The sequence below is a fragment of the Cibotium barometz genome, chromosome 33 (assembly GCF_041138505.1).
Source record: "Cibotium barometz isolate CiBa-2024 chromosome 33, ASM4113850v1, whole genome shotgun sequence".
NCBI classification, from domain to species: domain Eukaryota; kingdom Viridiplantae; phylum Streptophyta; class Polypodiopsida; order Cyatheales; family Cibotiaceae; genus Cibotium; species Cibotium barometz.
The window spans coordinates 24522280-24539353 of record NC_141078.1 but is presented as its reverse complement, the minus strand read 5'-3'; the positions used below and the strand labels follow the sequence as shown (position 1 = coordinate 24539353).

At 43.5% G+C, this 17074-nt stretch overlaps 1 protein-coding gene across 7 annotated transcripts in view; it reads left to right on the top strand.

The window, feature by feature from the left end:
- Nucleotides 1–1106: 1106 nt before the first annotated feature.
- The window catches only part of LOC147619423 (uncharacterized), a 34187-nt gene continuing 18219 nt past the window's right edge, over nucleotides 1107–17074 (top strand). The window contains exons 1-8 of one of the 7 annotated variants that reach the window (XM_086773073.1): nucleotides 1107–1645; nucleotides 2213–3266; nucleotides 3398–3514; nucleotides 3741–3839; nucleotides 3982–4037; nucleotides 4450–4537; nucleotides 4645–4815; nucleotides 4970–5038. In XM_086773073.1, coding sequence (XP_086629199.1) covers nucleotides 1272–1645; nucleotides 2213–3266; nucleotides 3398–3514; nucleotides 3741–3839; nucleotides 3982–4037; nucleotides 4450–4537; nucleotides 4645–4815; nucleotides 4970–5038 — 2028 coding nt within the window. In that variant the 5' untranslated portion in view covers nucleotides 1107–1271. Of the gene's footprint in view, nucleotides 1646–2209; nucleotides 3267–3397; nucleotides 3515–3740; nucleotides 3840–3981; nucleotides 4038–4449; nucleotides 4538–4644; nucleotides 4828–4969; nucleotides 5039–17074 lie in introns of all 7 variants that reach the window. The other 6 variants (XM_086773076.1, XM_086773070.1, XM_086773075.1 and 3 more) reach the window with 6 other exon arrangements.

Genomic DNA, 17074 nt, shown 5'->3' with positions numbered 1-17074 from the left:
TGTGTTAGTAAAGAGAGACAAGGATAGAGAGAGTGAGAGAGGGAGAGTGAAAGGGAGGGAAGATGGTGGGAGGAGAGAGGGTGGTGTGGGTTGGCGGTGGTGGGCGGAGATGGTGGTGGTAATAGTTAGAGAGAGAGGGCAGCCAAGAAAAGCTCACTCGGTGACCATCCCGAACACAGATGGTATGGGTGTACACTTCCAGATGGTACGGCCGTATGACAGCTACATGATCCTTGTACATATTAACATCATCACTATTACTACATTGCTTGCTGCATCTCTGTGTGTGTTGCTACATTGATCTTCACTCCAACATTTGTCACATAAATCTCTCCTTGCTTTGTTGCATCTATGTGTGTGTTGCTACATTGATCTCTCCACTTAACATTTGTCACATAAATGGTTGGTACCATATATAATGAAACAAAAAATCAAAGACCCTCCAACACACATTTGTAAAATGAAGAGATTTAATGGAAAGATTAAGATGATTGGTCTTCTTGATGTTGTTTGTGCCTCAAATTAATTGAAGTAGCTAAGGGCCCTATTACATACCATGCCCACCATGCAGTGCCGAAACGTTGGAAGGCACATTAATTTTGTGGACGATGGGTGCCATGTCACCCATTGGTTACACCTATAGGAAACCCATATGCCACAACCGATAGTGTGGGACCTATCTATTTTTTTGTAGTTATGCTTGACTTTATCACAATACTTACAAGAATTTATTATCGATAATAACAGAAAAGAGAGTGATAGCACATTTATGGTTGGTGGGTTTGTTGATGCCCAAGCTTTGGGTGGAGAGCAACACTTGGATTGTGGTGATTAATGATGGGCATGAGTGAGGTTGGATACAAAGTGCCCTTGCGAAGGATTTTTTTTTTGAAAAATTTCAAACAATAGTACCCGTCCAACTGCTTGCCACGGAGAAGGAAAGCACTCGAGGTCAGAATAATTTCAGAAAACGCCTTTGCATTAGAAAGCCGCGAGAACAAAGCCATGATAGTGTGTATCAAGCCTCAATCTCCATCTTAGCACTAGCATGGTAAAAGGTAACTTTGGAAAGCCTACCTTGATGTTAAGGGTAATCTCACCTTTTTCATTGGTTGGAAAAAAAGACACCTTCAGTGTGTAAACAGCCAAGGAAGACACAAAGGGCTATTTTTGAAATCCAAATTGGAGCCCGCTCAATCCTCTCTCTCTCTCTCTCTGTGTGTGTCTCTCTCTCTAGACACCTCTCCCTCGTGTAAGCTCATTTCTACTGTATGGAGGTGGTTCTGTTAGAGGAGACCAAGGAGATGGAGGCCAGCACAGCCTTCATTGCAGCAGACGACGATGGAAGTGCTATCGTGGTGAAGAAGAAGAGGCGGAGGGTGAGCTTCGCGAAGACGCAGACCGTCCACATCTTCCCCCGCAACGAGGACATCCAAACCCCTCCCCTCGACACAGACGCTGTGTCCAAAAATCCCACCCCTCCTCCTCCCACCGCAAGATCAGCCATGACTAGGGTTTCTGCTGCAGAGCGCGATCTTCCTGCAGATCTCCATGAAAACACTGCAGATTTCAGCCAGTTCTCCTGCGACATGGACACCGGCCATGGAAGCTGGGTGGATGAAGACACTACAACGCGGCGGCACAGGTTAGCCTTATTAGGTTTCTGTTCTCCAAGTGCGCAGGCCTGTACTAGCGTACTAAAATAATGTGCAGACCCTCGTTACGTTTTCTTTCTGTTCTCGAACTAGAGGGTTTTTATTTCCGCTCTCATATGGTGCCATACCCTTATAGAGTTTCCATGTTTTCTGTTAAGCAATGACGACTGCTACTAGGTTTCTGTTCTCAAACTGTGCAGACCATTCAAGATTTCAGAGATTTCCATGTTCTTTCTTATCAAAATTTCGGCCATCATCAGGGTCTCAAGGTCTCAGTTACCTCTATTTGAGTAACATAATCACCTTTGAACCCTGCAAACCCTTATTAGAGTATAAGCCCCGATTGAAAGATATCAAGCAGGGTCTCCTTTTCCTTTTGTACGATATTTAGTAGATGCTACATAATTCTTTGCATGAGTGCATTTTTTAAACAGGGTCTTCTTTTCATTCTATACAGTTTTAGTAGATGTTACATAATTCTTTGCATGAGTGCATTTTTTAAACAGCTTTATTTTATAAGATTTTTAGTTGAAGGGAGGTGTCTTCTGCTGTAGCAGCTTAGATGGAATGGAAGATGACAGTGGTTGCTTTGTACACCTTGGGCACATGTCAAGCATAGAAGACGATGATTCTATCATCAATGATGTGTTAAATGATGACATAACAATGGATGCCACGACTTTCACAAAGAATCTATCACAGTATTTGAACCATGGTACAACCTTTGATTCACAAGGAACTGGGCTTTTCGGAGAAGCATCATCACAGAAAGTTTTAAATGACAGTGATTCACGAACTGAGGACGACTCCATGGCCCTCACAAAACTAGGTGGCCCGCATTGGGCTCTCCTTAACCCTAATGCTGTGTCAGTGCATGCAGATTATGATCAAAGCGACATGAGTTTGGCAACAACATCGACAGACAAAGTCAGATGGAAGGAGAAAGGAAACCCATTGCCAGAAAAATTCAGCTCCTTGTTGTCAACTGCAGCAGAAGGCTCGTCACCAGGTGAAGCATCTGAAGGAAGATCCATCCAGACTTTGGGCAAACAGAAAGAAAACTTGCCCCCTCAGAACCGTCAGGATGGACTTAGTCTAAAAGCTCAAACATGGACTCCGGACCTCTATTGTGATTCTGACATTTCCATGTCTTTAAGCAACACCATGGATGTGTCACTTCATCAGGCTCTCCGGAAACGATCCGATGTGCTGGTGGATATTGATGGGAACGGTCAAACGCCACCCATGTCAAAGCGAAGGTCAGGTAATCTGATGCAAGACACAACCTTTTCAGCAAGCGACTTCAATAGCACTGTGCCTGTTTGTAACCTAAAAGAACATGCAAACATCTCTGATAAGGAGCCTACATCGGCCAAGTTCAGGGGTCTAACTAAGGGCAAGCAGCTGCCCAAAGACAGCAGTCTTCAACAAGATGCAAAGTATAATCATGTAAAAGTAGACGATAGAGCAGCTCAATCAGGAGAAATGAGGAAGCTTGCCAGTAACAAAGTGACTGAAAGTGCTGGGAAAATAGGAAGCCTTTCAATTCGTGTAAGCCGCCCTAACACCAAAGGCTCAGTCTCTTTAGATGAGCTTCTTCAGCATTTAGAGGTCAGATTTCACACCTGAGGTTGATGTTTAACCTCTAAATCGATTATTGTATCTAGAAAACCAAATCTTAATTACATAAAAAATCCAATTTTTGTGTCTAACTGGCTTTTCCGACATGACTTCCTTGAAAGGGTGAACGTCTCATTGAGGAATTCCAAGATAGAGAGGAGGGGTTGGTGCCATTGTTTCCATCAAAGCTTCAAACGTTGAGCGACTACCTGCATTTTTCATGTAGTGCGCTGCCACAGGTGATACATCCATGAGATTGTCCTCCAGAGTGCTTAGTTGTTACTTCCACTCTGTCTCAGAAGAGGGCAATCAAGTATGTACTGGAAGTGCTTTGTTCTTGCCTTTTCTTAACATGTAAAGTATGAAAGTATGGCTTTGCCTAGACCATCAAAGGAGTTGTGCTCTATGGAAGGCATCATTGTTTGAGACACTCTTATTCTTTTTTTCTCTGTTTTGGAAGAATAGACCGACTGGCTAAGAGAGCATGTACAAGAGCTGGGAGCAAAGCTCAAAGATGCAAAGAAAAGGAATGCAGCATTAAGATCCTCAAAACTGTTGGTTCAGGTAGCAGGCTGCCATCGAGTTTGACTTTTTTTTTTTGGAGGGGTTTTACCAAGCTCATTTGTAAAACAGTTAGATCTTGCTTGCATAGAAATGGATGTCTGAGGCGTTTTAAGAAGCAAAGAGCTTTTTGTTTCTGATGCAGAAGCTTACAGAGGAGCCCACATACATCTCCAAATCCAAGTTTGAGAAGAAGCATAGGTATATGTTCTGTGTCCAAGTTGCGGTCAGCTGGTTTATCCAATCCTTCTGTCCAGAATGGTGCAATTGTCTGACAAACTACACTTTGTGTGCGTGTGTTCTCCATGTATGGGGGTTTATCTATCATCTCCAAAGAGGTGATAGACAGGATGGTGTTTTATTTATATGCATGAACCTGCAAGTACTCTTGGGTGCTGATGATACGAGTGGGTATGCCATAGCATGTGGTCTAGGCTATGCATGATGGAGTTGATGATCTGAAGCTTTGTGAGCAGACTGTAATGAAGTCAATACTGCACTTTGGTTTCTGTTCAGTTTGGGAAATAATAGAGGCACATACATGATCCATGTCTTACTTTACCTTATAGAATTCAAAGGACCATTTCTAAGAGTTTTGATTTGTGGATTGCAGTTTAGCAAGGAAAGAATGGCTTTTGTGGAAGATAAATGCTAAGAGGCAGAACTTGGCACAGCTTCAAGAAAATAAAGATAATTTGATTGTAATCTCTTCCATTTTATTGGAGATTTTGGTCATCTTTGCTCAGTCACATGTTAGAAATCATAGGAGAAGCCATTGAGATGAAGGGCCTTTTTTTGTTGGGCACAGAAAGAGGTAGAGGAAGCTCATGGGAAGGGTCAACAAGTTCTGCAATTAAAGGAGTTATATTCCCGGAACATTTCAAAGGGGGGGTCTAGTGACCCTAGGCCTGACTTGGTTCAGGCTGTTGCTATTCCCTCGACTACTGGTAAAGAAGCTCAACTTTTGGCAAGCCATCAGGTCAGTACCTCGGTAAGATATGCACTGATGATTGTATGTACATGACTTTTTCCAAGCTTACTCACGCTTTTGCAAAGCTCTTTTGAGCACCTAGGCTTGTCTTGCCCTGGCAAGAATATGATGTTCATGATATCAATGGTTGGCCTGTGCTTAGGAGAAGCAGCTGGAGAAAAAAAGCTTCTCTCAAAGTGTAATGCTGGCAAGGCATCAACATCATCATCAGGTGCTTTTTTGGCTTCTGCTTCTTGTTTAAACCATTAAAACTTTCTTATGTGTTCATCAAACCCAAAATCCAAAGGCTCATTATTGTACTATAGGAAGGCTTGGAAAATGGATGGCTGACATAGGGTTTGTGTATGTGTGTGTGTGTGTGAGAGAGAGAGAGAGAGCGAGATTTGGAAGGCTAGGAACCATATAATGTTTCGACATGCTTCTCTAGATGCTTATAATTTTTTTTGTGCCAATCTTCGCCAGTCCCTACACGACTGTCGACAGCTGGAGGCTATTGATACCCCACAGTTTGAGGTCTTTTCCATTGTTATTAGCTTTCTTCATTGGATGACTTCTCTTTGAAGTACATCCTCCCCATGTACATTGCTCCTTGGTAATAGAAGACTGGTTTTTTTCTTTTAAAAAAAGTGTGTGTGTGTGGGGGGGTGTATGTGTGTGTTCTATCCCAACATTCGTCACTATCACTAAACCAAGTGAATGGCACGTGGACCAGCCTTGTGATCAAGTCAACAAATCATAGCAAATAAGGTAATGCCAAGTATCTGAAAAAATGTCAAGCACAAATGAATCACAAGGATATCGTTAGTGCTGTATACTAACCATAGGAAAAACCACCGAATGCCTAGCTTCAATAGACCTATACAAGTTGCCATGAGATACAAATGAAGTACACTTGTCATTGATGTAAGGTGTTGATGCTGAGTATCCAAGCTATGCTGAAGTACATTGATGTAGTGTGTGTGTGTGTGTGTGTGCGCACAGTGTCTGCAGCGCTGGTCGTTTTCTGTCGACTGCTGCCCCTTCAGCGTCTACTGTCCTGCCTCCTGCCGCCGCCACCTATCCTTTCTGTAGCCTTGCGTGTCTACCGCCTGTTCTCCTGCTGCTCGTATTTCCTTCCGTTTTTTTCTTCTGGGTGCGACTGTGTGTGTGTGTGGTCACCCTCAGCAGTTAGTCGCCATCAGTAGACAGTCGCCCTCAACAGGCAGTCGTCACTCTCAGCAGATAGTCGCCATCAGTAGGCCGCTCAGCGGAGATACGGCAGTGATCGTTAGCAGCTTGCAGCATCACTTGTGCAGTAGTTCGACGTCCGCTACAAGTTCCCCTTTTATGTCTACTTCTTCGGAGAAAATTTTCTCCTACAAACGCAAGAAAGACATGGGAATCGGGTAGATGAAGATGGCCGATGCTTGCATGAGAGTTTGTTAGAAGAATGTTCTCAAGCAAGGAAGTCATGGGAGGGTCCCTTGCCCAACCTGAAATTTTAGATTCCAGTGCAGGATCTCATGGACCCAATGAAGCAGTATGGGCAAGATGCATATTTTTCCCTGGCAAGATGCCTTCAGCCCAAGATGTGGCTCAGTGGATAGTCTTTGTCTTGAAAAAACATGCTGTGCCAGGAGTTTTATTTGGTGCTCGCGGGTTTTATGAGGTCTTGCTTTCGGACAATGATGCAAAAAATCACCTATTGGAAATGTCTCCTCTTATGTTGAACACACAGATGGTGCATGTGTTGCCTTGGTCGCTCACTAGGGATTTCCAAAGTTTGATAAGACATAAATGCCAGGTATGGGTTGAGGTTGTTGACTTTCCCCGCATGTGGAGACACTAGCTTCCTAGAATAGCGACAGGATTAGGGAAAATAGTTTGGCCCCCCCCCAGAATGAATGAAAACATGAATTGATTTTGCATCTTGTGGGATACCGACAAACCCACCCTTCCAGGTATTGTCATAGACTGGGGGGACCTTGTGATAGGAGAAAGGCCTTTCAAATTAAAATGGGGAAAATTTGCAGGCGCATGTTTCCAATGTGGGAAATTTGGACATATGTAGTCAGAATGTCTCGAACCGCAATTGCAGCCGCCTCCCTCGGCTATCCCTAGAGAGCCAGATCTTGTTACAACAAGGCACAATATCCAACAAAATGCTAAATCGCCAAAAGTTACACAACTTAGAACAATGTAAACGAAAAAGGCAAAAGAAAGCAAGTCTAAGTATCTCAGCCAATAACTCTGGCGTCTACCTCGAAACAAAAGGGCAAAATGCAGGTCTCAGAGTCTTCGGAGGGTTGGACCTTGCCAAAAAAGCCTCTTAAAGCAAAGCGACCAATAATTGAAAGAAACTATATGGTTCCTATGCATAGAAGTTACAAGGCGCGCCTCTAACAGTTTGAGGCATACGATTGCTTGATCGAGGCGTCCATTTTTTTTTTTGGTTGGTTTGAGTCTTTAGACAGGGGCTTTAAGGGCCCAAGGCAGCCCCTCTCACACACACACTCTCTCTCCCTCCCTTAAGCCTTTCTCAAGACCCAAAGTTCAAAGTTCAAACACACTAGGTTGATGATGTTTTTTTAACCCACTTTTGGAGCTCTCTCTATACTCTACCGGTTCATTTCAGTTCATTTCATTTTACTTTGTACCCTTGAATCTTGATGATGTATCAAGATGATGAGGATGGACTATTTTGGTCTCATAGGTCATTTTGGCCTTTTGCAGACGTTTAATACAGCTTTCTTTCTTTCACACACATACACACACACTCTCTCCTGTCAGAATATGTAGTGGAAATGATAACCAAACTTGGGTTGACAAGAGCAAGTAGAGTGCAGAAAATAGATAGCACGAGACACAGAGAAATAGGCGTGTAAACTCTTCTCTATACACAAGATCCCGCAGAAAACTGAATGATACAATGGTGAGGAGCATGGGGCCTCATGCATGCAGTCGGCCAGCGCTAGTGGCTCTCCATGACTGCATGAAGCAGTCGGCCAGCAGTAAATACCTCCACGACTGCATAAAGCAAGTCGGCCAGTAGAAAACTCCACGCTTGCTGATTAGGCAGTCGGCCAGCCACACGATTGCTGAATGGACAGTCGGCCAGCCACCAGAGGCTCCTGCCAACATCTGGCATCCATCCACACCACCAAAAAATGGGGAAAAATAGGGAAAAAATACGGGGAGTGAGGAAAAATGATAAAACACCTATACAGGGCACACCCACAACAGAGGCCTTGGTGTATAAAAATAGACAGGAGATGACTTCTAACACCCCCTCTCAGCTCCTGGTTGTGAAATCAACCCAAGGGAGCTGGAGTGCCGCCTGAGCGTAGCCTGAGGTAGAGACTTCGTGAAGAGGTCCGCCGCATTGTCCTCCGTCGAACAATAAAGTAGCAAGTTGTCACCAGCCAAGATCTTCTCACGTACAAAGTGATACTGTATCTCTATGTGCTTGGTCCGGGCATGGAAGACCGGGTTCCGAGCAATAGCTATACAACTCTGGTTATCGCACTGGATGACTGTGGGGTCCTTTTGTGGAAACCCAATCTCGCCTAGCAGCCTCCGCAGCCACACAACCTCACAAGCAGCACCACAAGCAGCCCGGTACTCTGCCTCTGTCGAAGAGAGGGCAATAGTTGGCTGCCTCTTGTTGCTCCAAGAAACTGCTCCTGAGGCGAGGGTAAAACTGTATCCTGAAGTAGATCTCCTCGTGTCTGGATCTCCTCCCCAATCTGAGTCACTCCAACCTTGGAGTCTGACTCCATTCCCTCCTGTGTAAGAGAGTCCTAGATCCTTCGTACTTTGCAGATACCGCAAGATCCGCAATCCTGCATCCCAATGAGACTTCAATGGCGTGTGCATAAAAGAGCTCAACAGCCCCACGGAGAAGCTCAAGTCCAATCCGGTGTTCAGCCAACCAGATCAATGAACCAACCAACTTCCGGTATTGCGAGGCATCAACTGGCTCACAAGGATCAGTAACGGTTAACTTTGTGTTCGGGTCCATCGGCGAAGTAATAGGCTTGCAGTTCCCCATCCCAAAGGCCTCAAGCAACTCATGAACATACCGTTGTTGAGAGACGAAAACCCCCCTCTGGGTTTGCCAGATCTCCAATCCCAAGATCTATCACGAGCTTAGGGCTTTGATACCATGTTAGAATATGCAATGGAAATGATAACCAAACTTGGGTTGACAAGAGCAAGTAGAGTGCAGAAAATAGACAGCACAAGAGACACAGAGAAATAGGCGTGTAAACTCTTCTCTATACACAAGATCCCGTAGAAAACTAAATGATACAATGGTGAGGAGCATGGGGCCTATTTATATGCCCCATGCATGTAGTCGGCTAGCGCTAGTGGCTCTCCACGACTGCATGAAGCAGTCGGCCAGCAGTAAATACCTCCATGATTGCTTAAAGCAAGTCGGCCAGTAGAAAACTCCACACTTGCTGATTAGACAGTCGGCCAGCCACACGACTGCTGAATGGACAGTCGGCCAACCACCAGAGGCTCCTGCCAACATCTGGCATCCATCCACACCACCGAAAAATGGGGAAAAATAGAAAAAAAATACAGGGAGTGAGGAAAAATGATAAAACACCTATACAGGGCGGACACACCCACAACAGAGGCCCTGGTGTATAAAAATAGACAGGAGATGACTTCTAACATCTCCCTCTCTCATACACACCCTCCCTCCCTCCCTCAAGGCTCATACATACACACTCTAGTCTCTCTCTCTCTCTCTCTCTCTCTCTCTCAACTTTCACTATATATATTATATCTATCTATCACTATATGTATATATATATATATGTATACATGTATACATATATATATGTATATATACATATATGTATATATACATATATGTATACATATGTATACATACATATATGTATATATACATATATGTATACATACATATATGTATATATACATATATGTATACATACATATATGTATACATACATATATGTATATATACATATATGTATACATATATATATATATATATATATATATATATATATATATATATATATATATATATATATATATATATACACATACATGTGTATATATATACACATACATGTGTATATATATACACATACATGTGTATATATATACACATACATGTGTATATATATACACATACATGTGTATATATATACATATATACATATATGTATATATATACATATATAGTATACATATATATATGTATGTATACATATATATATGTATACATATATATATATATATATAAGTGTCACGAGACCGGCGGAAACGGTCTCGCGATGCCTTTGCCGGACCCATGGTAGGCACCTTAGGAACACTCACGCATCGGGTAGGCAAAGCACGGACCCATGGTAGGCACCTTAGGAACGCACTCATGCACCGGGTAGGCACGTTAGGTCTTCCAGGGTGCGGGAGAGGTTCCGTGGGTATCGAGTGCCCCGAGGGTTGCCCTCCCCGCCTGGATGACGATCGGACCGAACGTGGGGTTAGGACCGAAAACGGTGGAAAAACGGCGGACCGGCGGACCGGTGAGCCGTGTCGTGCCGACGGGCCGGCGGATCATGGATGGAAGGCAAGACCCGAGAGGAGGCCGAGGGAGCCGAGCCGGGCACGAACACAAGTGATCGATGAGACCCGCAAGGAAAACGCACGAGACGCGCTCGACGGGCCGATGGAGCCGTTTCATGAAGCATGGATTATGGAAGACCGCGTGCGGCAAGGCGTCGCGGGACCGTTTCTGCCGGTCTCGTGACACTTATATATATCAGACGCCTCTAACACGCCTCTAACGTCTCTAAAAAATACGAGTCTTTCAAGGCGTGTACCATACCCGCCTCGTACCAAACGCTTCTGACGCCTCTAACAACCTTGTTCCTATGTTTGATGGCAAGTAGCCAAATGCCTAGGTGAATAAGGGAGATGATGGTATAACCATTGTCGATGCTTGGGCAAAAATTGCAAAAGGCATAGATAAGGATGTATTCACAGTTTCAAGACAACAATCCTATCTTGGGGAGCACTCTAGTGCTTACTTTCAAGATGATCTTGGTAATGATGTTTTGGATCTGGGTGATGTTCCCATGAACACCACGCCTGATGTCCTATAATTACAGTTTCATGGCCTTGTATATACACTGCATTGTATATACACGACTGCACCAATCAAATGCATGACATATACTGTCCGTGGGTTGTGCAAACCTAAAAAATGGTGACTTTTATGGTCTTATATTGCTAGCATGAAGCTAGATGTGATATCTTTGCAAGAGCACAATCAACATGAATTTACTGGTCAATTGGGTTACTTTGCCGAATATAGTATATTTTATGCAGGCATGGGGGATTACTCCGGTGTGCTTATTATGGTCCGAAATGAATTACATCCAACTCTTGCATTCAATGATCTAGTTGGACGCTGTTTGGTTATACAATGTTTGTTACGCGAGAAATTTTTTGAGTTTGCTACAGTCTATGCACACACAGCGTTAGCCAAGCAGGTTGCTTTATGGGCTGAAATTAGAGCTTATCCATGGTTGCACAATGCCTTTATTTGTGGTGATTTCAATAATGCACCCTCGTTGGGAGATAATTCCTCGGGACACACATGCTAGCTTTGGAAAAGGTTGCTTGGGCAAACATGGTTGGTGAAATACATGCACTAGATTTATGGCCACATGCCAGACGAAGGATGCTTGGTTACACTTTCTCGCATTTGGCCATGTTTTCTTATGTGCTAGGTTGGACAGATGGTACTTGTTAAATGCAAATCAGTATGATGATTTTGTTTGCAAAATGTGGATTGATCATGCATTGCAACTCTCAGATCATGCTCCGCTATGGATGGGTCTCTATTTTGGACTGCCAATAGATGATATGCCCTTGTATAACAAACACCTGTTACAAATAAACAATAGCCATCTCTTACATGACAGCTTCCAACAAATGGTGAAGGATATCATACCTCCACTAGCCGCTCAGATGTTTCAAAATCCAGATGTTGCATGGTATAGATTTGTGATCCGTATGCAAGCTGTTATTCAAGATTATGGCAGAAGCTTTTGTATGAACAAAGGCAAATGGTAACAGAAGCCAAAGTCAAATGTCAGGTCTTGCAAGAATTGGTTGATGTATGCCCATTACAACCTAATGAGGAAGAAGTTCTTTGTATTGCTAAAGGACAATTGGTTGCAAATGACAAGAGAAAACTAGAAAAATGGAAAGTGAGAGCCAGGGAGAAATGCTTGCGGGATAAGGGTTGCTCTAAACAATTCTTCCGATAGCTTCATCATGCCCGACAAAAAGATAATATTAAGAGGATTAAAATGGACACAGAAAGATGGACGTCCATAAAACAAGAACTTGCCGACGCATATGCAACTCACTTTTTAGTATTCTTTGTTGCCCCACAATCCCCTTCACTGCAAGCCGCTAGGGAAGCCTTATTGGCTCATGTACATCCAATACTGTCCTTGGATGATAGTGTTGATGAACCTACACTTCATGTTCGGATAGACATCGGAGTTGATGGTTGCACTTTTGAGTCGAAGTCTTTTTTTAAGTTGAGCTTAATGTTTGGTTCTAGCTCTTAAGTGCTTTAGGTCTAGAGTTTACAGTTCTCTGTTTTGCTATTTTGTGTTGTTTAGTATCTCAGCTCAAAAGGTTTAAGTTCTTATTAAGAAGAAGTGTGTGTATGCTTTTGTGTGTGTATGTTTTTTTATTTTTATTTTTTAAAGTTTCTTTCATTCATGTAATTGTTTTGTTTTGTTTTCTTGTTTTCTTATTTTCTTGTTTCTTGTTTCTTGTTTTTTTTTTGGTTTTTGGTTTTTGGTTTTTTGTTTTGTTTTTTATTTTGATTTTTTGATTTTTTTTGGTTTTGTTTTGTTTTTTTGTTTTGTATTTTTGTATTTTTTTGTCTTTTGTTTTTTGTTTTTTTTTTGGGGTTTTTTTTTGGTTAATGTCTTAATTAAAAGTCTTCGTTTGATATTATCTTTTGATTTCCTCTCCTTAGTCGCTACTAGGTTGGTTAGTTTATTTATTTTTGATTTTTCAAATGCTTTGTTTTTGTCTTTGTCCTTCTTCACTATTATTTCTTTCTCAAATCTCTCAATTCGTAAGTTCAGATTTTTCTGACCTTATGAAGCTATATATGGAAATGCCCTTTACAGAAGCAAAATTACAGCAGGCTTTGCATGACATGGGGAGATGGAAAGCCCTCGGTTGGGATGGACCAATGGTGGAATTCTTTCTGCAATTCTAGGACCAATTGAAAGTGCCGTTGCTATATATGTAAATCTTGCATGGGAAAATTGGGAATTGCCTTCTTCTTGGAAAGGCTGAATGTTAAAACGCTTTTCAAAAAAGAGCTTATGTGAGTGTTTTGTAGATTGGAGACTTGTCACACTCATGCCAGTGGTTTACAAATTGGTTGCAAAAATGGTGGTTAACTGCCTCAAGGACTCTCTCTATACCGGTTTGCATATGGCCCAATATGGGTTTGTGCCGCGCAGACACATTACAGACAAAATTGCGAATGCGTATATTGGCATTGAGTATGCTAGATACATAGAACAAGATGTGCTTATGATACAAATAGATATTGAAAAGGCTTTTGACACAATCCATTGGGACTTTGTGGCAGAAACCATGCACCGTATGGGCTTCGGTCGCAAAATGACAAATATTGTTTATTGGCTTTATCAAGATAGCCGGGCATCGGGTATTGTGGATGGAGAACTCATAGAGGCATGGAGCTTAGGCAAATCGGTATGCCAAGGCTGCTTCTTGAGTGCGTTACTATATGCCATTGCCACGCATCCATTGCTTTTACATATGGATCACCTTCTCTCCATGCATACTTTGCATGGACTAGTTTTGCCATCAAGTGATCAACTTGAGGGACATGCATATGCAGATGATTCCTTTTTTCTGCCTAGAAATCATCCGGATGATCTCAAGTCTGTAATGGAAGCACTTGACCTCTTCGCATGTGCAATAGGTCTCAAAGTCAATTTTAGGAAATCCAAACTCTTGTCACTGAAAATTGAAGCTTGGCATGCTCATATATGGCCAGGGCAAATAATTGAGCCTTCACAGATTGCGCGTCATTTGGGATATCCGTTGGCATGGAACACTACTACTAATGCATAGGTAGATTGGATATTACATTGCATAAAAGGGAAATTGTACTATTGGAAGCTTTCCACTTGGCCTTTGCATGTGCGCATGAGAATAGTGCAATCCATACTCATTTCATATATTTAATTCTTTTTACCTCTTCTATTTTGGCCAAGGGATCGGATTGATGTCTCTATGTCGGAAATATTAGAGTTCTTTTGGAAATCAAAACACCATGAGAAAGCACTCAGGCTGTTGTCAATGGCAAAGATATGTACTCCCTGTATGCATGATGGATTGAACATCCTCAACATACATATACATGTCCTTGCACGGAAAGCTACTTTGTTGTCAGATTTTGCAGCGCAGTAGCAGCCTTGGTCACGGATGTTAGCGGCTATGTGTGTTAGAATGAGATCCTTGGCCTTTGGTGATTGGACCACTACACACTGGGAGGTTGTGTTTGGTCGTTTTGTTGGAAAGATACGTGGCTGTCCATACAAGACGCACCTTATTCAAGATTGGAAGAAAGTTTTACATTTAACATGGAATGGCTGTGACATGGTGCAAGGGAATTCGCTGAGGGTTGAAGGCATACATTGGACTGCAGCTCTTGCTTGCCCATTGGCTTTCACACAGCCAAGAAAAGGTTTCTTTTTGGCCAAAAAGGGCATAATTGAGATCCATGATGTGGTGGACTAGGTTGGAAACATTAAGTCCTTCCCTATGGCTTGACGTAGTTTTGGATTGGGTATGCATTATAGACCTTTATGGCGTGAGATCTATAGTTGTTGTCCCCCTTTACACCAATATCATCGCTTTGTATGCATGACTGTCTGGTTGACTGGAAAGTTTTGGGGGTGCCTTTGGATATTATATCGGCTAAGAATTTATATGTGAGGCTGCAGCCATCGCCATGGATTATGCATGTATGTAATGATCTGTGGCACTTACAAAAACCATTACTATGGTGGAGGAAATGTTTAAGAGGGATTTGGAGGAGCGGTTTGCCATTGAAAGAATGCTTGTTTCTTTGGAGATGCATGCTTGGAGTTCTCCCAGTGGGTGTGCTTCTGCACTCATGGCGTATCTGTGCCTCGTCATGCCGCCGTTGTGGTGCACAGATTGAGACGGTGTTACACCTTCTTTGGTCCTGTCCACATTCCAGACTGCTCTTGAACAGGGTTTCAGCTTGCTTGCGCCTTAGATTTCCCGCACACTTTTTTGGAAAACAATTTTGGATATTTGGAGTGTTGATAGTTGTGCTCCGGCCTTATGGTGCGTTTTTCTCTTGGGTACAGTTCTAGGCTCTGTGGACAATATGGACCAGTCCGAACCGATTCATGGTCGGATAGCATATGTCAGACACCTTTTCCTTCTTTAGGCTCTCCTTGCGACAGACATTGCGTTGTTGTTATGCGAGCCAGGATATTGATTTGCAAACTTTTTCTTTTCTTTGACTGTTTTTGAGGAACTCTAGTATGGGTCCTTTTAGGACTCATCATTGTACAATGCATATTTCTTCGTGGGTTTTCACCTCGTACTGAGGTTTCCCACTAGTAATATATCATTACTAAAAAAGTACACTGATGTAAGGTGTTGATGTCGAGTATCCAAGCTATGTTGAAGTACATTGATGTAAGGTGTTGATACTGAGTATCCAAGCAAGGTTGACCTCTTACTTGCCACCATCCAAAAAACAATTAGAAGTTGTGTGCCATGTGTGCAAGAAGGCCTCTCGCCATCTACGCATGCGATCCAAACCTTCCCCCACGGCCCGTGGAGGGTATGAACGATGTTAGTCAAATGGAGCGGATGGACTTAGGTGGAGGGGTGAGAGTGCCCTCGGTGGGGGTCTCATTGCAACGGGCCCACCATATATGCCATGCAGCTATGTTGATGATTTTCCATCTCAGACTGGTGCTCAGAGACGAGTTGGCCTATCGGGACTGGGAATTGTATCAAGCTTGTAAGAGTCGGAGGGCCTGCCCACCTGTTGCCTCATAGAAAAGAACGGGACCGGCCTCAGTCACTCCCCCCAGGTGATACATCCACTCTTGTGTATAGGTGAAGGATCCTTTGCCAAACTTGTTTTGCTTGGGAACAGTCCCAAATGTTGGGGTAAAGGCACTATGCCCACCCTTATAGTGTGTACAAGCCCATAAGTTATAGTACATAGTACACTTAGTACTTTTAATGTACTAAGTGCACTATGTGTACTAGTGCAATATACATGTGTGATAGGGGAGTCACACACTCATATCTTGAGTTGACTTATCCCCACAACTCTCTCTCTCTCTCTCTCCCTTGTTGCTTCTCTGTGTATGTCTCCCACATGAATCTCTAACCCTAATTCTTCTCTCTCTCCCATTCAACTGGTATCAGAGCAGGGGTGCGTGTCCACAGGCATTTTGACGCCAACTGCAAGGGCCACCGTTTTCTCCTCTGTAGCTGATTTTCTTCAGAAACGCCCTGCCATCAAAGAGGAAAGCGTGGCTCTCTCTCTCTGCAACTTACGCAGGCTGCAGCTGAAGCAGGTCAAGGGTTGACGTGGCAGAGCTACCCGTAGCAAACCACAAGGCAGCAGTCGTGAGAGGTGGCAGCTCGGGCACGTAGAAGGGCAGGCGCAGGTGGAGAAGAAGGCGAAGTGGCGACGTGTAGCGCTGGCTGCCGGTCGGAGGCGGTGTCAACAAAACACCCGTAGCGCGAAGGCGAAGGTGGCGGGCGTTGAATCATTCGCAGGCAGGCTGGGCGAGCACGTGGCAAAAGGTAGCGAGGAGGCCTGCGCGAACCCGACGCGAAGTGGTGAACCCGACGCTATTACTTGCGACGTTTCAAGCTGACGCGGCCTTGCAAGAGATGTCGTCGCTTGCTGCACCCAGGCCTACGGCGCCTACTAACCCCTTTATGTGGCCAGGGGGAAGCACTGCGAAGACTCTGGATGCCTTCATGTGCGTCAATGTACCATGTATGATCAGCAATTGATCTTAAATCAAGGGGCTTTTCAAGATTTTATGCTTGTTAAGCTTGGCAAAGCAGCAGGCAAGACTTTTATGCCTTAAATCCTCAGAAATCAGCTTGCAGTCAAGGGGCTTTTGCCCAATTTCTGTTCGGA